At 39.7% G+C, this 24,301-nt stretch overlaps 1 protein-coding gene across 1 annotated transcript; it reads right to left on the reverse strand.

Annotated features, from left to right (window-relative positions):
- Positions 1-3,831: 3,831 nt before the first annotated feature.
- On the reverse strand, positions 3,832-24,301 carry LOC122564217 (acrosin-like). Its single transcript, XM_043718913.1, has 6 exons — positions 24,224-24,301; positions 18,765-18,968; positions 15,376-15,574; positions 11,901-12,163; positions 5,475-5,617; positions 3,832-4,212 (listed from the first exon to the last, which is right to left on the reverse strand). Exons 2-6 carry the CDS (start codon positions 18,862-18,864, stop codon positions 3,832-3,834), a joined length of 1,086 nt encoding a protein of 361 aa, XP_043574848.1. The 5' UTR covers positions 18,865-18,968; positions 24,224-24,301.

Consider the following 24,301-nt stretch of genomic DNA (forward strand, 5'->3'; position numbering starts at 1 on the left):
TAAAGCTCCTATTAAATTTACAGGAAATCAATTTCAAAGCCAGTTGTCATTTCGGGTGTTGAACTTCGTCTATTTGTAGATTCCCCTGGGTCATCTTCGGTCTTCTGCTGCACAGATGTTTCATATGAAACAAGTACCTTTCAGAGAGAAAGGTTGCGGGCAGTTGTTCAAATGGCAGATGGTGCTCTTTCTGTAACTAACTGTCCAGAATGCCTGCTTTTTATACCCCAAACCATCAGATCATCTCATTAGTTTGATGTTGTCAAAACAGTAAAATTCAAATTCAATTGGGTTTTAGTATCTTAGGGCATAATTTAAACTGGTTGAATTAGAATTGGTGTGAAAACAACTCAGCATCTGAGTTACAGCTCAAATGTGACATCTTCAAATTGTCCAGTCCACTTTGAGCCTGCAGTCAGTCACATGATAAGTGTCTGCATTCATTCTCCCTTAAAAGGTATAGTACGTGCCTTCAACTTCACAACACAACAGTAATCAAAGCATAAAAGAGATTTTTTGATAATCAATGTTTCAGTATACATTTCTGTAGTAATAAGAAAATAAAGATTATAAGAACTAACAGGAACAGAAATATGCCATTTAAGTATTTGAGACTAACATTCAATATCAAGGGATGGTGTATGATGGTGATGATTCCATATATCAGTCAGTGTCCAAACCTAGGAATACTTCTGGTTAACACCAATCCGTCAATCTCAATTTTAAAATTAACTGCTGGAGTACAATTGGTTTTGATAGTTCTGTTTCAGCGAGAAGAATATTACATAATAGCAGCACCATTTAAATGAATGGGGCCAGAATTGCGTTCCAACCAATACAGATAAGGAAAATTCACATTCTGTAAATAATGGTCTAAATTCTTCAAATTGTTTTATAGCCAATTCACATTAAAGAAATGTGCATTATAGCAGAACCAACTGTATTATCGACCACTGTTTGTAGGAGAGTTCCAAACATTTACCATCTTTTCATTGTCACATGCTTCCTATCTTCACTCCTGCATGGTGGGTCTCCAATTTTTCGACCAGGGATGGAAGTTTTCCCAAAAATCAGTTAAATTTAAATTCATAGATGGTTTCTCTCAGTATACTTTAGTGAGTTTCTCATACCATTTTCCACTGTTCACATCATTCAGTATGCACCATGTTTGATAGCACCATTCACGCTATCTTAGGCTCAGCAGCAATAGATAGAATATCCCAGTAACAGTGAGTACCTATGTATCCCAACATTAATATCATATTTAAATCCCAGTTGTGCACCAGTTCAAACACTATAAGCCAAGAAATGCCCTTTACCATAAAGGCAGTGGGAAGAATTGCCTCAGAAACGGCCAACAAGGCAAATTTGAACATTACTAGAGGTCCTGATGTATGGAGTGGTGTGGAGTAAGGTCATCCTGTTTCCTAAGGGAGACATCAGTGCCAGACCTTGCCAGCCTGGTCTGTAGTAACTACGTGCAGTGTCCACAGGCTGAAGGAACACTCAGAAATGCCCAAGATTAATTACCTTCACAAGGTAAGTGCCACCATCTTCTCTCGGATGCCTCACACTTGCTTAAACTTGGCTAATGCATATCCCTTCATCAAGGCTCATGTTGCACAAAGATCTTCCCTCAATTTGCCCTCAAATGCCTCATCCCCTTCCACCCCCCAATATTAACCCTGCAAGCCTCTGCACTTCCTACCCACTCACTTGGGGTAACTCACCAGCTTTCCCTAACTGCACCAACACAACAGCTATGCCAGCCACTTCCATCTCTCTCAACCCCTCCCTTTGTCTCAGGGCAGAAAGGGCTAAGATAGGCGATGCAGTGCACAACATTTTTCTCCTCATCCTTTGCAAAGAGATTTTTGAGCATGCAGGAGAGTGTCACAGGTGTGCTGAGATACCTATGGCCCATTAAACCAAGCATGATTCAACCTGTTGTATTGTTTTCCCTTTAGCCTTATTGTGCTACTCCTTCCACCTCTTGTCTTCTTCAGGCACAGTAGTATCTGTACAGGCTCTGCTGTGAAGCCTTTCCAGCAAACACTTTCTCCTCCACTTCTGAGGGAAAAAAAATCACAGACCTCTATAAAAGGAAGCAGAGAGGCTGTCTCTGCCCTCCCAAACTCAGATACTAAGGCCTCGGTGGTATGTTAATTACATTAAATATAGGAGCACATTATGGTGAGCACATCACTGACACATCTCCATGGCTGGTAGGCTTCAAATTATAGAAATGTCTTGATTTATTTGAAAGATTGTATGAGCAATATACAAATAAATGATAATATGTATAATCTGAATAGATCATGCATTTTGTAAACAAAAGGTCTGACATAACACAGGTATCGAGTATTAGTAAACTGCTCAAAAAACGACAACAGGAGCTTTCAAACCCTTTGGTGAACTTGTCATGTTCCAGTTTAATACAAATTTATATTAGTCTCTTCCTCATTTTCAAATGCAAAATGAAAGAAAGACAAAGTGCCTTTTTATTGAATGATGCCAGTAATCTCTCCAAAATTGCAAAAGCCACAGCACATCAGATGTTAGGTAAAGCCAAACTTGCATCTTAAAAGCCTGGAGATTTATGGAAATGAAAACAGACTCTGGAGGACAGGTGAGAAATGCATTATTCCCAACTTTCATGATGACTTAATTGAAAGATCTTTGGGGCCCAGAGGAAGAATTCTCCTTGTCCAACACATGAGGATCAACTGCTTACCTTCAAAATGGCTAAGTGCACTCGACAAAGCAAAGCTTACAGACACTAATGACTCACCAGCTGTCGTGCTGAGGATTTGTAATCCACAACTGGCCAGCCATTCCTCTCACCAAGCTGTTCCAGTTTGGCCACAACACTTATCTATCTGACAACATGAAAAATTGCCCAAGTGTGTCCAATCTACAAAAATCTGGACCAATTCAATCCAGCCAATATCGCCCCATCTGTTTGTTCTCAATTATCAGAAAATTGCATGTCCTTGACTATGCTGTCAATCAGCACTTGCTCACTGATGCTCAGTTTGAGTTCTGCCACAATCACTCAACTCCAGACTTTATTACAGCCTTGAACAAAAGATCCAGAGGAATGTTGAGCCTGACACTGACCTTTGACATCAAGGCAGCATTTGGCCAAATTTGGTTTCAAAGAGGCTTCACAGTAGCAATCAGGTGTACACGCTCCACAGCATAGAGGAGGATGATTGTGGTTTTATGGGAGGTCAATCTCTCCCAGAACATTGCTTCAAGAATTCTTCAGGACAATGTTTTCGGTCTAAAATCTCCCCAGACTTCACAATGACATCTCATCCAGCAAATGGTCAGCATTGGGGATGTTGAACATAATTGCAGAGTCTGGTCACACTTAGATAATGAAGCAATCCATCTTCATATGCATCAGAGGAGCAACAATATTCTTCAGGATTGCTAGACAGCAAATGAGCCACACAATGTCAGACAATAACCATCTCCAACAAGACAGTCTTTAATCACATCTCCTTGAATTTCAATGGCATTGCTATTCATTATATCATTAGAATTTTAATTAAACAGTATCAAAAACACTGTGGCAACGTAAGCAGGTCAAATGTTGGGAGTTGAGAGAAATAACTCTTCTCCTAATTTTGCAAAGCCTGTCAATCATATACTACGTACATGTCAGCTAAGTATGAGTGCAGCTCCAACAAGTATCAAAACTCTCCACATTATTCAGTATATTACAACCCACTTATCTGGCAACCTTATACATTCATGAATTTTACCAAGGATTGTCTGTCTCTTTAAGGAAAGTGTTTTAATTAAAGAAAGAAAGATTTTGATTCAGGAACAACAACTAATATAAAAGTGATACGAAATAATAATCAAATTTAAAAGGGGAGTTGCTCGTCCTGGTGTGTTTCTGCGCACCAGTGAGATCGGCTTCACCAGACCATTAGGTACAGTGGGGGGCACTGACTGTTTTCCTGTTAAACTCTCTGTTCCTGCATCACCATTGTCAATTTCAAATTCCACACCAGAGTCTTCACTTTGGGAAATCAATATTCCTGTTTTCTGTTCAATCCAATCACCGTATGTGCTTGTACTTGTGTAAACACCAGGCTTAAAGCGCTGTGCACAGCCTTGTCCCCAGCTCACAACTCCAACTACGTAAAACCGATCTGTACCTTTAAGCTGACATGACAGGGGTCCACCACTGTCACCCTAAGGAAAAATAAAGGCAGACCAGTATTACTATGTGTTGCCTGTTTGCAAGCACAAAGAAGGCATTATATATTTGCATTTTGTTTTATTTTATACGTAATGTGGAGGAAGGCACAATGCAATAAAATTGAGTATTTGAACATTAATTTACCTTAGAACAATAGAAATGACACAGCACAGAAGGGGGCTATTTGGCCTGTCTTGTTCATGCCAACCAAAAGACACCCAGGTGCCCTTTTTAATCCCATCTTCCTGCACATGGCCCATAGCCCTGCAGCTTACAGCACTTTAAGATTCAGGTGCTTTTATTTGCAATATGGACAGCATAAACAAGATTTATAATGTCACGCAAAATATTAATTGAGCAGACGACCGGAGTGCTTAAAGAAACATTCCTGCTGCCTAGACCTTTTGAAAGGAATTCTGCCATCTCTAGCATGACGGTTACAGTTTGCCAAGATCTTCTTTATCCAAACAACTTCCCCTTGATGAAGGCGCAACCATTTGGTGAGCACCTACGGAAGTGGGTGGTAACCAATGTGGATGCAATATCAATTCTCCAGTTCCACAGCTTCTCCTTCACAGCTATGAATTTTGGGTGGAAATCCGAAATGGAGATTGTTGTGAGGTGAGTGATGGAGATGTGCTGCATGGAGCTGACTGCCGAGGCTACTGGTGCAATTATTATTACATTTGAAACTGTATTCACTGACCTTGACTGCTTGTGTAATGTCAGTGAACTTCTTGCAGCACTCCTCGCTGGGACTGACTGCGATGGCTATCCACTCCCACCCCCTGCCTTGACAGTGTTTGTCTGAAGGGACGCTCTCCTCCAGTCTGCCTGCTGTAATAAACCCTCTGTTGCTGTTTCAGAAAAGCTTAAAAGCCACTCAGTACTGGGCGGTATCATTCTTGTGCCAATCCCAGGCAAAATGTCATTCTAGTATCACTGTTCCAAGTAAAATGCCTCTCTCATTTAAGAGCTATTGGCTGGCTTTACACAGTACAGGTCAGCTTAACTTGTGCAAGCTGCTCAGAATTCCATACAAACTGCAAAGGTGTGCAGCTTGGCCACTGGCTGTGTGCTACGATCATGTGAGTAAAAGGCAACGCAACGTTTGCATTCTGCCTACATTTGAAAAACAAAATGGGGCCAGGTTAATCACATATCATGAATTTTGTGGCCTGTATGTGTACATCGAGCTCCAGTTATACCATGAAATGGTATTCTCAAATTATCAACCGAGGAAACTGGACTTTACCTGACAGGCGTCAATGCCTCCACCTGCAAAACCTGCACAGATCATTTTATCGTTTATGCGGCTGCCGTACCAATTGACCTGTTGACAAGTTTCCAAAGGAATCAATTTAACTGCAGCCTCTTGAAGTATACGTGCTGGTGCACCTAATCAAAAATAAGGATATGTTCATTTTTGTGGAAAAACGTTTTGCATATGCCAACAAAAATTAGCATTGGTGCAGTATAAATGAATGATCTACCTACAATATGATAAAAAAAAACCCTCCACTTTCCACAGAAGTGAAATTTTCACTGTCCAAAACAGACTATCAAACAAAACAAAAACATCAAAAATTCCATAATTCAAGATGACATTATATATATAGCAATTAAGGTTTTTTTGTTGCTCTGTTCACTACATTCATAGAACCCTTTCCATGTAAGTCTCATTTGTCTGAACATCTGGCTTTGGCCTTGATGGTTTTCTGCAGAGATGTGATTCTGCTCATTGTTGATGACATTCACCCTGGGTGGTATATGATGGATATTGAGTCTCCTGTGGGAGCAGTACTAAACAAATTAACTTCTTTCTTTGAGTGATATTGAGTTTCTTGAGTGTTGTTGCAGCTATGCCTATACAAGGAAATAGTGAGGATTCCACCTTGAAACATGTAAATGGTGAAAAAAAATCTCCAGCTTCCTCCATTCTCTGACATTTGAAAGGCCACTCCACTTAAGCTTCTGATCAATGATGAACCAAAGATACTAATCAGTGTCCCCTCCTGGTTCAACATCATGATACGGATGTTCGATTATCTGTATGTCCACTGTTCACCGCTCATCAAGTAAGTAAATATCCCATCCCATCACCTTATCAATTCCTCTTTACTGTCTTCCCATGGGGCAGCTTAGCCCAGATGGAGAACATTCACCTGTGCGTGTAATGAGGAAATTACTCAAAACATTTACTTACAGAACTCAAACACAAAGCTCTTTAAAGTGATATAATTTCCAAATAAAATATTGATAACTCGTGCACAAATGTATTTAGGTAAATTAACTTTGTGGTAAAAAGTGATTATTTCATAAAGGAATTGAACTATAGCCATACAAGCCTGCTGAAGTGTTGAGGAACTATATCTCCCTGTAGGAGCAGCTGGAGCTCTTTCATGTTAATGTCAATTAAGCAAACCAGCTGTCAATCTTTACTTATTGTATTATATTTTTCTTTGTCATTGTTCAGGTTCGTCTTCCTTTACGCACAGTGTGGATTATCTGTGATGCTTTGAAATCTTTGTTCTGATTTGTGATGTTTAAGTCAGGTTATGTTTTTGCCATTCTTTGGTCTGCAGTATTAACTTCATTCAATGAAATATATTCTTACCTTCCAGGAATCATTTCTGTGCAGTGAGCAATTTCATCTCTGTCGACGACTGATGACAGAGATCTCCATTTTCCCATTTGCCACCATTCATTGCTATTAGGTCAGGTATATTTGTTGTGTTCGGATTCAGATAACTCCAACTGGTTTCTGATTGGTGTCAGCTTGTTGCCAGATGTAAGTGAAGATGCCGTTTGTCAGATTTTGCCGTATTTCCATTTCAAAAGTAAGTGAAAGTCATTTCCATGATATAACTGACTGTGATGCCAGAACAGCTGCAATTCAGGAAATGCTCTCTAGCTGTTCAGTTCAGTTCCACTTTCACAGGCAAAGGCAGTAACAGTAGCATGGGCAGACTCTTCTTTCTCTGCAGCAGTTGCTCCATCTAGTGGCATAGTTGACCTGGCACAGACACTGCATGAAGTTCCAATACAGCACAGCAGCTAAAATATTCGGCATGCCCTTCAATCCCAGGAAGCTCTACCAAGCTGTCTCCGTTAACCTCAAAAACATGTCCAAATAATGTCAAGTGGCATGAAGCCAGTTGAATGGTTGTTAAATTGCTTCAGGTGTTGGATGCTGTCTGTCAGAGATATTTGAGGTATTTACAAAGTAATAATTCACATCAAAGATCATTCAAAGATAGCATAACTCTTCTTCCATAGAGAAAAGTGATGCCAGAATAACAAACTTTATGTACTGGAGTTAACTGACACAATATCTACAGATCAATCAATGTCATTGTCTGTTTTGCTACTCTAAGTCAACATGACAACCTGTAGCAGTTCCACATGCATAGTACATGGGTACATGGCATGGCCATTCATAGAATTTGTCAACAATCTTGGCAAAGCGTCAACATATTGAAGCACGCTTCCCACATCAGCCCTAATAAGAAACAACTGATCCAACCAGATCTAATGTTGTAGGTCCATGTAATTAGATTAGAGCCGCTGCTTCACAGGATAATTTCACAGGAATATAGAATACAGAAAAAAATCCATGTAACTGCCTCCTTTTGGTATAACTCTACCTTCTTCATTGTCATGACATTCTATTGTCATAATATTATTCTTTGGCATTAAAGGCCATCTTCACGATGCAAATTCTTCTCCTCTGATAAGTTTTCTCCTGAATCAAACATGCTAATTATTTAGAGGTTGAACAACATAAATGATTTGGATGCGAGCATAAGAGGTACAGTTAGTAAGTTTGCAGATGACACCAAAATTGGAGGAGTGGACAGCAGCGAAGAAGGTTACCTCAGATTACAACAGGATCTTGACCAGATAGGCCAATGGGCTGAGAAGTGGCAGATGGAGTTTAATTCAGATAAATGCGAGGTGCTGCATTTTGGGAAAGCAAATCTTAGCTATCGGAAAGATGTTGTGAAACTTGAAAGGGTTCAGAAAAGATTTACAAGGATGTTGCCAGGATGGGAGGATCTGAGCTACAGCGAGAGACTGTACAGGGTGGGGCTGTTTTCCCTGGAGCGTCGGAGCTGAGGGGTGACCTTATATGGGTTTACAAAATTATGAGGGGCATAGATAGGATAAATAGACCAAGTCTTTTCCCTGGGGTCGTGGAGTCCAGAACGAGATGGCATACGTTTACGGTGAGAGGGGAAAGATATAATAGAGATCTAAGGGGCAACGTTTTCACGCAGAGGGTGGTACGTGTATGGAATGAGCTGCCAGAGGATGTGGTGGAGGCTGGTACAATTGCAACATTTAAGAGGCATTTGGATGGGTATATGAATAGGAAGGGTTTGAAGTGATATGGGCAGGGTGCTGGCAGATGGGACTAGATTGGGTTGGGATATCTGGTCGGCATGGACGGGTTGGACCGAAGGGTCTGTTTCCATGCTGTACATCTCTATGACTCTATGACTCTAAGTGTTTGGTTGTTATCATCTCCCACTACAATTTTCATAATTCAAGGAATATGTCAAATAAAATTGGTGATGGACATTGAATTCCTTTCTTTTTTGCCAAAAGTAACAAAAATAGAATAAATATGTTGCTTATAAACAGGTTTGTCAATGTGAATATTTGCACAGTCCCTTGAAGTCAGATTTTGCTCGTGCCTACAATGTAACTAATTTTTTCCTCCACTTTGTTCCAGATGCTGATAGGAGTGCAGTGAAGTTTTCACAATTGCAGTTATTTTCATCTACACTTCATAACTTCTATACAGCAATTTGGTAACACTAGGTACACTTCAATTCTCTCTTTTCTTTAACCTGCAGAGTCAATGGTCCAGTTGCCTCCTGGATTTGATCAACTTAATGAAGATTGATGTGGGTGTGGGGGTTGCAGGCAGCTGTTGTTGGCTGGTGTTCTGGACGATTCCTATATTCCTCAAATGTAAATACCCAAGTAGCAAAAAATAATCTCAATAACTCTCCCAGTTACTGGTAAAAATTACAGGTTTTTCTTAGAGTGAACCTGGCTTTTTTTTCTTTCTGCTATAGTACACACATCATTAAAAGTCAGATTTTATTATGATCTCGATGGAGATTGGCAACAGTTTAAACAGAAATTTTAACTTTGTTATAAACTGAAAGGATGACACATCAAGATTTTATGCTTCAAAAGAACATTATTATGAGTGACTCAGTATCAAACACTATTAATTAAATACTACATTCTTTACATTGGATGTTTAAAATGGAAGTTGCCAAAGTGAATTTGTTCTTGTCTACTTTACTGGCAAGCAAAAACCTTAGTCTTGTTGTTAATGGAAATTTTCACTTCTCCTGGAACCAATCCAAACTGTTTTACAGCTTCTTAGAGTTTAACTTCTGTTCTTTGTCCTTCCTCAAGTCCATCTTCCAGTGACCATTTCCCAGGGAATTCTCCTCTAGTTTCAGCTAGGTGAGCCCTCTAACCTGGTTTGAAATCCACATGAACTTGGTTTTCAATTTGACCAAAAACTCCACCACCCCCTCCCAAATTCTGCATGAAAATCATTTAAGGGAAAAATTGCTATTCCCTTCAGTCTGTGATATTTTGGGTTTATAGTGAAACAAATAACCTGATCTCAAAATAGCATTCTCTATCCACTTCCCACTTCAATAAGAACTTTATTAACATTTCTACTTGCATAGAAAGCTGATTAGCTATCTCTGATCACAGTAGTCTTTTATTTTAGAAACACAAGGACAGGTTCTAGCACCACATTTTCCAACTTGATATCAAAAACACCTTTCTGGAACTTAGGAGACTTTGAGCCTCTTCATTGTGTATTAATAAAACACCTGTGAGGTGATAAAATCCAGCACTTCCATCTCAATAGTGTAGTCAAACCCTTTATGATTTTAACAAATTAAAAACCCCAGCCTTATCACCAGGCAGACTCCCAACAGAAGTCACTGACTCCTTTCATTTCCCTGAAATTTAGGCATCGTCCCAAACTATAGCTAATCTTACAACTTAAAGACATAGTCATATAACATAATGACCCCATTAACCTCACATTTGAAAAAAGATCAATCACAGAAAGTTAGTTTTGGTAATCAGTGAATGAAGACCAGCGGAGCTATTTTCTGACTTCATTCCACTCTGTAAATAAAAGATTAAGTTAGAAGGAAAGGCTGGATAGGTTGGGAGTTTTTTCACTGGAGAGATGACCTTATAGAGGTTATTCAAATCACGAGAAGCATAGGCAATGTGAATGGCAATCCCTAGGGTGTGGATTTCAGGACGAGGGGGTGTATTTTTAAGGCTAGAGGAGAATGATTTTAAAAAGACATGAAAGGCACAGAGAGTGGTTCATGTGTGGAATGAACTTCCAGAGGAAGTGGTGGATGCATGTTAGTTACAATATCATACAGTCACATAGCATGGAAACAGGCCCTTCAGTCCAACCAGTCCATGCTGACCATAATCCCAAAATAAACTAGTCCCATCTGCCAGCTCCCAGCCCATAATCCCTCCAAACCTTTCCTATTCAGGTACTTGTCCAAACGACTTTTAAGTACTGTAATTGTACTCACATTCACCACTTAAAAGACAATTGGATAAGTACATGAATAAGAAATATTTGGAAGGATATGGGCCAAGCACAAGCAGTTAAGTGCAAATTAGATGATAACGTAGTCAACCAAAAAGCTTACCTTTCCTATTAGATGAAGTACAATTATGTATTATGTAAATATATACATAATTGCAGTACTAATTATACAAATCAGGAAAGACTAATTTTATATCCAGTTTAGTTGGTCAGTGTAGTTGGGATTATGGTCAGCACAGACTGGGTGAACTGAAGGTCTGTTTACGTGTTGTATGACTCTATTAATAGAGTTTCACCCTCCAGCAGAGCAGAATAAAAAGAGAAAGAATTGTCCTGAACTGCCCATCCATTGGCAGTTAAACGGTGGAAACATTGTGAGGAACACTGATCTGAGTTTATGATGTACGCTGTTTGTTTTGAGCACTGAAAGCATGCATCTGGTTATCTGATGCCAATGAAGGGAGAGGGCAAGTAATTCAATTCAAACACAAGGTTTAATGTGTTTTGGCGATGTATGTTTCTTTGATACTAACAGAATGTAGGGTTGAAGTTGAGCCCTACTGCATACTGTACATTCTCTCATAGTGTGTCTTTTCTTTTACCAAGTTAACCTGAATGACGGTAACACGTTCTTATTCAGATTAAACATATTTCCTTTTGTTTTAGATAAATACTACACTCAGAATCACTTTGAATATTGAAACATTAGGATGAAACACCATATTCACTATAACTGCACCATCAATGGCATTGACTGAATCTAAAAAGAATAGCACAGGTAAAGTGTTTCTAGTTAGATTTGTAACTACAAATATTAATCATTTTTTGTTTCAATAAAGAATGAAATCATCTCAAAACCACAGTAAAGGTTTGCTCAGCAGAAGTGAGTGTCTCTGTTATCAATTTCTCCCAACACCCAATCAGATTGGTCTACTGTGGGATTTCCAAAATGAGATAATCTGGAAATTTAAGTCTATTTAGTATGACAATACTGCCCTTAAAAGAAGTAACTTTATGATTTCTCAATATAAATACTGCTGGTAAGGATACTACCGTTTTGTTCCATAAGTCCCCATCCAGTAACATGACAATGGTTCCATTTTTCAATATGAAATTTGCCTGGTTTTGGTAAACATGCTGCCCTGATGTAGTCCGCAAATCCGATCGCTCGGTCCACTTTAAGCACTGCTATGTCATTTTGGATATCATTGTATTGTTCATGCAATATTAAGACAGCGATTTTCCGAGTAATTGTCCATTTAGCGTGGATTGACAGGTCTCTCAGTCCCATCACAGCTCTCCACTGATTTTTATTACTATCACAATACAAAAGAAAACAGACATGTTGAAACCAAAATCATGTACACTCCTGAATTGGTTCCCTTTACATTACAGCAATAAAGCCTAAACAATAGCAAGCCTTGACAGTGTCTGCAATTACCATCAGAGAAACATTCCTGATCAATATTTTTATAATAAAAAATTCACCATATATAAAATTAGTCTTTCATGATTTGTATTTGATATTACATGTTACTTAACAGGAAGGGTAAGCTATTTGGTTGACTATGTTATCATCTAATTTGCACTCAACCAGTCAATTTTAGGGGAAAAGACCTCAGACTGAAGTTGCAATGATGCAAGACAGGTCTCTCTTTCCAAAGAACGGTCAGCAGTTTGCCCTAACCCCACTATTTGTGGTCTGGAAAGCTTGAGCTGTTGGTGAGATGATTGCGTACAGTTTTGGTCTCCCTATTTAAGAAATATTAGAAACAGTGCAGAGATGTCTGACTCGACTCATTGCCGGAATGAAAAGGTTGTCTGAAGAGGAAAGCTCGATCTGATTTGGACCTGTATCCATTGGAATTTAGAAGAATGAGAGGCAATCTTATTGAAACCATTACGATCCTGAGGGAATTGATGGGGCAGATGATGAAGGGATGCTTTCACTTGTGGAGAGACTGGGACCGCAGTCTTTTGAACAAAGAGACTTCTCCCATTTAAGATGAAGTGGAGCCAAAATCATTTTTCTTAATGAGTATCATCAGTCCATGAAACATTCTTCACCAGAGGGCAGTGGAGACTGGGTCAGTGAATAAATATTTAGAAGGCTGAGTTAAATAGATTGTCAAGGGAGTCAAAGGGCATAGGGGTTAAAGGGTACAGATAGACAAGAAGATAGAGGGTACCATCAGATTAGCTATGCTAAGGCTCAAGGGGATGAATTGACTATTCTTACTCCTTATTCATACATTCATGGTGACAGTGAGTGCAAAAAGAAAGTAAAAGGGTTCTTGTACACTGAGAGGTACAAGACCCTGAAAATAATACATCCAAATTGTTGGTGCATTTACAAGAAATCTATCCCAAAATTACTCAGTTCAGTTGTCAAATGCCAAGGTCAGAGTTAATGTTGCCAATTTCAATATGATCTTGGAATGTACAGGATTTAAAGACCGATCTTCATGACATTGCTGTCAATAACAAGAGGGGAGATTCACTGGGGTAATAAAAATGTATTTTTCCTTCGAGTGCTTTCGTTTGGTGGTTCTAAATACATAGACTACAAGGCAGAAAGGATGGTTGACTAAAAGTCAAGGGTCATTCAGTGGACAATGGAGAATCACTTAATCTTCCCTGGGAAGGTGTTGCACAAGGTGATCAATGGCAGACACCGGGTGGTGTCAAAAAAGGACTCATGTGAGACACCTGCAGAAATATGTCCAACCCTAAGTAAGTGGTAATGATTGTATTTTATGATACGAATAGCAAATAATGCCTATTCCTCTAGTCATGATGTGGAGGTGCCTTTGTTGGACTGGGGTGGACAAAGTTAAAAATCATACAACGCCAAGTTAAAATCCAATAGGTTTATTTGGAAATACAAGCTTTTGGACTAGCTACCTGATGAAGGAGCAGCACTCCGAAAGCTTGTACTTCCAAATAAACCTGTTGGACTATAACCTGGTGTTGTGCGATTTTTAACTTTATTCCTATAGTGACAAAGTTAGCTGGACTGTGAGGCAGTCTAGTACAGAATTGTAACTTCCATCAAACAGGAAATAGTGAAGTTGATTTAGCAACGACAGTTGGTTTAAGGAACTGATATTTCTAATCAACACATTCAGAAACATTACGACACATGTCTGGTGCACATGGGACTTGAACTCAGGCTTCTTGGCTCAAAGATAGAAAACTACTACTGAATTATGAGAGCCTTTGGTTTAAGGAACAAACTTAAAAATGTTTATAGCTGGACTAAGTTAGAAGACTTGAAGATAAAATTAAATCTTAAATACTTATTACTTCTATGAATGTTTTCACTTTTCATTCAGTCATATGTTGCACAGCTTGAGGATGAGATTTTCATTTTAATTAATGACAATTGGTGGATGTTTTGGGTCTGTAAGGCAGGGAGGGAGGTAGGGGAATGGGAATTTCAGTGCCTGTCTGCCCAAGGGCAGTCCTTTGCACCTGGACTACAAAGAGAGCAATAGGGTTGCAAGGTCATAATGAATACTATGGACAGCTTAACATTTCAAAATGTTATGATTGAAGTGACACAGAGTCCTACTCATCTCTTAGACTAGGTTGGACTTGGTGTTATGAGAAGGGCAGAAGTGAACACAAGGGATTCAAAAAGGGAGTTGTGGGAGAGATGTGCAGGGAAGTGACAATGTGTTATAGAGTCATAGTCATGGAGATGTACAGCATTGAAACAGACTCTTCGGTCCAACCCATCCATGCCGACCAGATATCCCAACCCAATCTAGTCCCACCCGGCCCATAACCCTCCAAACCCTTCCTACTCATATACCCATCCAAATGCCTCTTAAATGTTGCAATTGTACCAGCCTCCACCACTTCCTCTAGCAGCTCATTCCATACACGTACCACCCTCTGCGTGAAAAAGTTGCCCCGTAGGTCTCTTTTCTATCTTTCCCTTCTCACCCTAAACCTATGCCCTCCAGTTCTGGACTCCCTGACCCCAGGGAAAAGACTTTGCCTATTGTGTTCAATCACCTTGGACAGGAAGAAAACTGTTGATCTACATTTGCTTCCAAACGTCTGAAAGTCACAGAGTGCTCCTGTTCAGAAGGAGGGTCATTAGACCCAAAACGTTAACTCTGCTCTGTCTCTACTGATATTGCCAGACCTGGTCAGGTTTCCCAGCAATTTCTCTTTCTGTTCCTTGTCTCTGTGCCTTCCTCTCTAGTGAGAATTCCTGATATCACTCTACAATCTTTCTGGAGAATCAGGATAAACTGCAACTCCTTTTAATGTAAAACATCTTACTCTTCCCCCAACCATTCCATCCTCACCTCTCACATCAAGTGCAAGAAGCTCCTGTATTTCCACTTGTAATCTATTATTGTGATATTATGAATTGAATTGCACTCCACTCAGTAGTTTATTGCGGAGTATCATGTAAAAGGAACTTTGAATCAAGAAGGAAAAAGTAAACAACTCTGAGCTGCCCAATAGTTTTCTACAGAATATTAGAAATAACCTTATCTCTGAAACATACTTGAATCCATTGGTAGAAGGAAAGCAGTGTGCTGCTGACAAGAGCCACCATTGGCTGATAACTGTGGCTCCACACACATGAGCACGTTTGTTTGTCACTTGAAGGCTAACTTGCCAAGGCCAGGCACCTTCCACTGCATCCCGACCTCCTACTATTCGGGACTGACTTGTTCTTATTGTGACAGCTCTTTTCCCACATGCTGAAAAGAAAGATGTTTTAATTTACTAAGCTTAATTTCTCACCCTTTTACCAACGAAACACAAGATTTCTTCATAGAGGCATCATTGGTGGTCTGAAGCCAATATATCTCCCAATAGGTCAAACTATTAGAGGTGATGTTCAGTGCTTGCTGTAGCCAATAACACACTGACAAGATCAGCACAGACCTTTTCGGGCTTTAAGATTTTGGCGTTGTGATGACAACTAAAAATCAGCTCTCTATGTTGTTATATATATACATATATTTGTAAAAGAGTTTGTGCAGTTGGTGGAAATGGTTATATTTCCATTTGATCTGCAGTTTGCCAACAGCGCACTAGAAAATTAGCATAAGGTGATCACAAAAACATCTCTACATTTCAGACTAATATTCATAATTACACTGTAAACAGCATTATCTTTTATAATTTGTGCCCACAAATACACCTAGCGGTTCATCAGTTATCTAGCCGAGGAGTTTGGCCAACATTGCAGATGCACCATTTTGTTTCTGGAGGAGAAGTTGTAGTTATTGTGGGGGTATATATTGGTATTCACCATTGTGAAGTTCATTTTTAATAATTGTTATTTCAGGAATGTTCCCCCAACTAACCACATAGTTATTTCAATACTTTTTTTTGATCTCTACTCCAAGCATACTAATACTATTCTCCTTGTATGTCCACCATTGTCATTGGCACTCGTAACCTTGCCACTGTGTCAGGTTAGACCTCACAGTCCTGCTGTACAACTGGATCCAAAACTAACAGGCTGCAGGCAGAAATTCAAATCCCAGAAACCAATGGTAAATTCCTGCCTTCCCTTTTCATCCCAGACTCCATATCAATACAAACTATTCTATAAATTTATGTAAATTATTTTCATTTGATGCAACCATGAGAAGTTTTAATCATAGTTCATTATGATCCACAAATGCAGAAAAGTGGATATTGGATCTTAGACGCTAACTGTCCATATGAAACATAATTAATGTGTTGGAGTAATCCATGTCCATGCAGTGTAACACATATAATACTAGATAACAATATTCCTATACAACAATGATAATACCTTCAAAAGTTCTTCATTAGCTGTAAAGCACATTGCGACAACTGATAGTTGTGAAAAAGTTACATAAATGCAAGTTTTTCTTTCCTGTTGGATCAGTAATTCAGAAGCCACGAGTACAAGATGTGAAATCAAATTCAATAAGTCTGGCAAATGGCGAGTTATCACCAAAAAGAAATCATGCAAGGTGCTAAATACTCGTTAAAGACTCAAGCAATTCACTAATATCCTTCAGGGAAGGAAACCTGCTAGCTTTTCTTGTTCTAGATTTAATGTGATTTCAGTTTACATTACAAGAATGAATGGAGAAATATGACTCCGTGACACTATTAAAATTAGACTCAGTAACAAATGGCACCAATATATATCCATGTGAACCCTGACATCTTAAGGAATGAAGGAAAGCCTCTACAACTTTTGCTATAACTTTCCAACCATGTTAAATAGACCTGTTAGTTAAACTGTGGCATTGCCTGTTAATGCCCTCAGAAGTGGTGGAACAGCCTATTCAATTGTGCAAATGGTTACCTACAATTAGAATGGCCATAAATGCAGCATTACATCACCTGCATGCTGGGAAGAAGTGAATTTTACACATCTATCCAAAAGCAAATGGTTTGCACCATTTCAATCACATCATTATAAAATCCTTCAATTGGTTTAACCAGTAATGAAAGAAAAGTTAATCAGGAAAACATTAAGCTAAGATGTGGCCACTTTTTAAAAATTAAATTAGCCTGTTCAGGGATGTTATTATAAACCTGTCGGTGGGAATTCAACCTAAGTCTCTCATTTCAGCGATGGTGGTACTACCACTGTGCCAAAAGAAGATCTTTAGAGCCTGCTGCACCTGATATTCCCAGACAGTTTCCCATCAAAGTAGTAACCAGGCCTTACTTTGCTTAGCTTCTAAGAGGAGGCATTTTCCGACCAGAAGGGCAACAAACATAGGCTACTGTGTGTTTCTAGTATGCAGTGATGATTACCTTAATATGTTCCACAAATTCCCTATTTATAAATATATATTGGGTGTCTTCCACATTGGCTTGTCCCCAACGCACCTGCTGCCAGGTTAATTGGGGACAGACCATAACCTTACTCCGAATCCTCTTGCAAGGATGCCTACCTTGAAGAAGTTCTCCTCCTCTCTCCACAAAGATTTTCCTGCTCCTCAGATGCTAACTGACCTGTTGTGCTTTTCCAGCACCACTCTGATCTAAAAAATGTAGAAGGCACCGAATCTTCTTGTTCCCTTTATAAATAGGGAATCTGTGGAACATTCCAGGCAACTTATAAGTAGCAATAAGCTGATTTAGGAGTGTTTAAATTGCTCAACTACATTGTCACCAATGACTGGCAGGTGAACTTAACTCCCAGAACTGCTGAAATTTTAACATTTGACTTAAAGAAATTAACATTTTGACTGATATCATTGGTAAGGACATTCTTTCCTGTTGATAGCATCAACCAATTCAAGAAAGAACTGGATAGCTGCTGGCCAGAGAAAGCTGTGAAAGATGGAGGAGTTTCTGAATTTATGATTTAGACAGTGAGATAACACTGGAATCTTCCAGCTCCCATTTCCTGTTTTCTACCAGGACCTTGGATTGAATCTCCTCACAATAATTTGGGAGTGTATTTTTAAATAATCAAATATTTCTGATCTCTAATATTTGAGGGGTACTGTAGATATACCAACTTGCTACTCTTAAAATGCAGACATCAGCATTAGTTTCAAAATTAAATTTCCACGTGGCTTGTAAAATTCTGAGTATCAAACAGGGGAAGGATATCGGATGTAGCCAAAGTTTGGTCACAGATATATTTTCTCATTATCTTGAGAATGCTGCAACTTTTTCTAACTTTGGAATTCCAGCTTTTTCATAGCTTTTTGATATTTCATGAGGATCTATTAGATTGTACTGACCTTTGTAGTACAGGACAAGACAAGAAAGCAGTCACTATATGAAAGGTGTTCTTTCCTATCTGCCCTTAAGTCATAAAGACTGAAGGCTATGTTTGATAGTTGAAATCATTCATTTTCAATCTGATATAGAATACCTAACAACGGGCACCAAGGTCCACGGTTACCAGCTCCACTGTTCTTCTTATGTTTCACTTACCTATTTGCGATTCCCCGTTTGCTAAAATAATGAAATGGGATAAAAGGATTGTACAGAGGCATAGAGCACCGCTACAAGCTGCTGGGAAATCCGTGTTCATTATCCAGATTGGTTTGACCGTAACCGCCTCAGCAAAACTGCAGCGAACGTCACGCTGTTACTTTATGACGATACTTGTCCAATGAGTGTTCACTTCATAATGTCCTTCAGCAGAAAAGGCAGGGCAATGAACGGAGGCCTTAAATGAAATTGGATTATAACACTTCGTAACAAATTAATCAGAAAACAGCTACCTTGTTATAGGTTAATGTAACAGAACTGACTGTTAAAACCAGCTTTCAGGAAAAGATGGACAGGAAGGGACTTTAATGGTAACCTCAGGGGATGTGGGATATGTACCTATGCTCTTGCTATCACTCTGCAGTACAAACTGTCCAGCCAACTGAACTAAGTCAGTGATGCCCACAGCCCATGAGTGAATAAAAAAAACTATATATTCCATCTGGTTCCAACTGAAGTATGAGAGCTAGTGGGAAGATAATATTTTTAGTGACTTTGGGACCTTAAATCTCCTTCAGAGTGATGTCAGGAACTCATCCCAGTCCCCCCTGTGAACATCTCCAGTGAATCCATGCTCTCACTTGGTATCATTGGAATTTGAAATGCTTATTATCCCCAGTACACATTCCAAAGGGGTTTAAGGATTTTAAAAAGGAAATTCAAGATCAATTAATGCCGACAGGAATGAAGTTGAAGAATTGATGGCTGAAAAAAGCTGTTTTGCTCCTGAACATCATTGTTTCGCTTTCTGTTTGAGGGAGAAAAGAATAAGCCGGAGAATTTTGTTTGTTTTCACTTGAACATCTTGGGGTGAGAGGCCACCCGACAGAGGTTTCCAAGGTTATGAGAGGGATGGATAGAATGGATTGTCAAAGAGTTTCTCCCCAGTATAGAAATGTCAATTACTAGGGGACACAGGTTTAAGGTAAAAGGGGAAAACTTTGAAAGGATAATTATTGACTGGCATGGACGCAATGCTCCAAAGGGTCTTTCTCTGGGTTGGAGATCTCTATGAGGGCAGAAAGCAGAGCTATCTAAAGTGAATTAGCAAATTAGGTTAAGGGATGGTTCAATAGAGGTGCAGTAGCAGACATTCAGGGAGATAGTTTAGATAATACTAAATAGATACATTCCAATGATGACAATAAAACATCTCGGATTAACAAATAGAGATTATAAATGAGTTTTGAGGAGATTTGTTGAGGTTCTGGATTTAAGTTTGCTCGCTGAGCTGGAAGGTTCATTTTCAGAGGTTTCGTCACAAGACTAGATAATATGATCAGTGAGCCTCCGGTGAAGCACTGGGTAAGTGGCCCACTTTCTATTTGTGTTTAGGTTTCCTTGGGTTGGTGATGTCATTTCCTGTTCTTTTTCTCAGAGGGAAAAGAATGGGAAATGATATCACCACAGAAAATGACATCACCATGGGAAATGACATCGTCCACACAAGGAACCCGAAACACATAAAGAGAAAGCGGGTCACTAACATCAGTGCTTCACTGGAGGCTCACTGACAATGTTACCTAGCATGATGACAAAGCATCTGAAAACAAACCTTCCAGCTCAGCGAGCAAACTTACATCCAATGTTTATAAACAGATAATTGTGCATGTCAGAGGTTGGACAGAAAATAAAGAAACAAAGATTGACTTCAGGATTAATAAGGGGAAAGTTAGTATATGAAAAAAAACTGCTAGAAACAGAGTTTTTATTGCTATTCAGAGTCACAGTGTTATGATACTGAAATCATGTTTAACAATTTTATTGAAGTTATAGAGTCATAGAGCCATAGAGATGTACAGCACAGAAACAGACCCTTCGGTCCAACCCGTCCATGCTGACCAGATATCCCAACCCAATCTAGTCCCACCTGCCAGCACCCTGCCCATATCCCTCCAAACCCTTCCTATCCAAATGCCTCTTAAATGTTATAATTGTACTAGCCTCCACCACTTCTTCTGGCAACACATTCCAAGTACCAGACTCTGCGTGAAGATGTTGCCTCTTACGTCTCTTTTATATCTTTCCCCTCTCACCTAACCTATGCCCTCTGGTTCTGGACTCCCCAACCCCAGAGAAAAGACTTTGTCTATTTACCCTATCCATGCCCCTCATGATTTATAAACCTGGATAAGGTCACCTCTCAGCCTCCGACAATCCAGAGAAAACAGCCCTAGCCTATTCAATCTCTCCCTATAGTTCAAATCCTCCAATCCTGGCAACGTCCTTGTAAATCTTTTCTGAACCCTTTCAAGATTCACAACATCTTTCCGATAGGAAGGTGACCAGAACTGCACGCAATATTCCAACAGTGGCCTAATCAACATCCTGTACAGCTGCAATATGACCTCTCATCTCCTGTACTCAATACTCTGACTAATAAAGGAAAGCATACCAAACTCCTTCTTCACTATCCTATCTACCTGTAACTCCACTTTCAAGGAGCTATGAACCTGCACTCCAAGATCACTTTGTTCAGCAACACTCCCTAGGACCTTACCATTAAGTGTATAAGTCCTGCTAAGATTTGCTTTCCCAAAATGCAGCACCTTGCATTTATCTGAATTAAACTCCATCTTCCACTTCTCAGCCCATTGGCCCATCTGATCACGATCTCATTGTAATATGAGGTAACCTTCTTCGCTGTCCACTATACCTCCAAACTTGTTAACTATACCTCTTATTCTCCCATCCAAATCATGAAAAGTAGTGGACCCAGCACCGATCCTTGTGGCACTCCATAGGTCACAGGCCTCCAGTCTGAAAAATAACCCTCCACCACCACCCTCTGTCTTCTACCTTTGAGCCAGTTCTGTATCCAAATGGCTAGTTCTCCCTGTATTCCATGAGATCTAACCTTGCTCACCAGTCTCCCATGGGGAACCTTGTTGAATGTGTCCATATAGATCACATCTACTGCTCTGCCCTCATCAATCTTCTTTATTACTTCCTCAAAAAACTCAATCAAGTTTGTGAGACATGATTTCCCATGCATAAAGCCATGTTGATGATTCCTAATCAGTCCTTGTCTTTCCAAATACATGTACATCCTGTCCCTCAGGATTCCCTCCAACAACCTGCCCACCACTGACGTCAGGCTCACTGATCTATAATTCCCTGGCTTGTCCTTACCACTCTTCTTAAACAGTGGCACCACGTTAGCCAACCAGCACCTCACCTGTGACTATTGATGATACAAATATCTCAGTAAGAGGCCCCATAATAACTTCCCTAGCTCCCCACAGAGTTCTAGGTTACACCTGTGGATAAAGGGGAACCAGTGAAACACTGAGCCTAGATTTCCAAAGGCATTTAATAAACTGCTATATCAAAGGTTACTGCAGAAAATAAAAGCTCCTAGTTTAGGGGCTGATATATTGGCATGGACAGGAAATGGAAAATAGGCACAAATGGGTCATTTTCTGGTTGGCAACATATAACAAATGGTCAGGGCATAAAAGTACAAAACTGGCAAGTCATGTAGTAGCTGTACAGAACTTTAGTAAGGCCACATTTGGAGTTTTGTATCCAGTTCTGGTTGTCACATGACCAGAAGAATGTGGAGGCTTTGGAGAGGGTACAGAAACATTTTAGAAGGATGTTGCCGGGTTTGAACATATTAGCTATGAGAAGAGATTGGATGAATTTGGTTTGTTTTCATTTGAACATCTTGGGATGAGAGGACACCTGATATAAGTTTACAAGGTTATGAGAGGCATGGATAGAATGGACTGTCCAAGTCCTTTTCCCCAGCATTGAAATATCAATCACTAGGGGTCATAGGGTTAAGCTAAAAGAGCAAGACTTTAAAGGAGATGTGAGAGGCACACCTTTTTGTTTACACAGAGATTGTAAAGTGCCTGGATTGCGCTGCTAGAGGAGGTGGTAGAGCAGACACAATAGCAACATTTAAGAGATGTGAATAGGCAGGGAATAGATAGAAACAGACCGCATAGAGGAAAAAGGTTTTACTTTAGAAAGGCATCATGGGTCGGCGCAGACTAGGTGGGCTGAAAGGCCTTTTCCTGTGCCCTGTTGTTCTTTGTTCTTCCATGTGTCACAGGGATCAACTGGGGCCTCAACCTTTTATAATTTATACAAATGCCTTGAACTAAGAGATTAAAGGCGGCACGGTGGCTCAATGGTTAGCACTGCTGCCTCACAGCGCTAGGGACCCAGGTTCAATTGCCACCTCGGGCAACTGTCTGTGTGGAGTTTACACATTCTCCCCGTGTCTGCGTGGGTTTCCACCAGGTGCTCCGGTTTCCTCCCACAGTCCAAAGATGTGCAAGTCAGGTGAAATGGCTATGCTAAACTGCCTGTAGTGTTTGGTGCATTAGTCGGGGTAAATGTAGGGGAATGGGTCTAGGTGGGTTGCTGTTCGGAGGGTCAGTGTGGACTTGTTGGGCCGAAGGGCCTGTTTTCACACTGTAGGGAATCTAATCTGATCTAAAAGGCATTGTTGCTGAGTTTACTGATGTCACAAAGCTTAGTAGAAGGTAGGTCGTGAAGAGGATATAAAGTTACAAAGGGAGGTAGATAAAGTGAGGGGAAAAATATCTGGCCAATTGGGAATAACATGGGAAATATGAAATTGTCCAATCGCCAGGAAGAATAATAAATAAGCAATTTCTATATTGTGAGAGATTGCAGTGCTCTGAGATGCAAAGGGTTCTGGATGTTCTGAATCTCAAAATGTTAACTTGTAGGAACATCACATAATTAGTCAAGCTAATAGAATGTTATTGTTTATTACAAAAGAAATTGAATTTGGAAGTGGTGATGCTAAACTTCAGTTTTTTAGAGCATTCATTTGCTACACTAATAACTGGAATAGGTGTGGTGTCTTATAAGGAGGGTAAGCTTGTATCCATTGGAGTTCAGAAGGATAAGAACAAACTTGATTGAAACATACAAGACCCGAAAGTGTCTTGACAAAATGGATATACAATGGATATTTCCTCTTGTGGGAGAATCTATAATTAGGGAGGCATGAGGTTGTGAAGAGATTTGAAACTAAGGAAGAGAAATTTAAAATCAATGTCCTTGACTGGACCCAATAATCAGGGAATACAGAGAGGTGGAGGAATGGGACTTGCTTCAAGTTAAGACATGGGCAATTGTATTTTATATTATGTCAGTGGGCCAAAAATAAAAATGTGGAGACCAGTTAGGTTATCATTGAATATTCAGATCTAGAGGTTACAAATCAATGAAGATTATTTCAGCAGCAGGTGATTGAGCCTACTCAAGTTATTTGTGGCGTAGATCTGTGGTTGAAAATTGGAAGCGAATATAACACCAAGGTTGTGAACAGATTGCTTCAGCTTAAGGAGATGAAGTAGTAATGGAACAAAGTTGGAATCATGTACTAAAGGTAATAGCTTTGATACACTTACCCAGTGCTGGATGTTGGTTGAGAAATTGAATAATTTAACCACAATGGAGGAGCCGAGAGTGGTGGTCTTAAGGGAGAC

Source organism: Chiloscyllium plagiosum, chromosome 28 (genome assembly GCF_004010195.1).
Source record: "Chiloscyllium plagiosum isolate BGI_BamShark_2017 chromosome 28, ASM401019v2, whole genome shotgun sequence".
Classification (NCBI taxonomy): Eukaryota; Metazoa; Chordata; class Chondrichthyes; order Orectolobiformes; family Hemiscylliidae; genus Chiloscyllium; species Chiloscyllium plagiosum.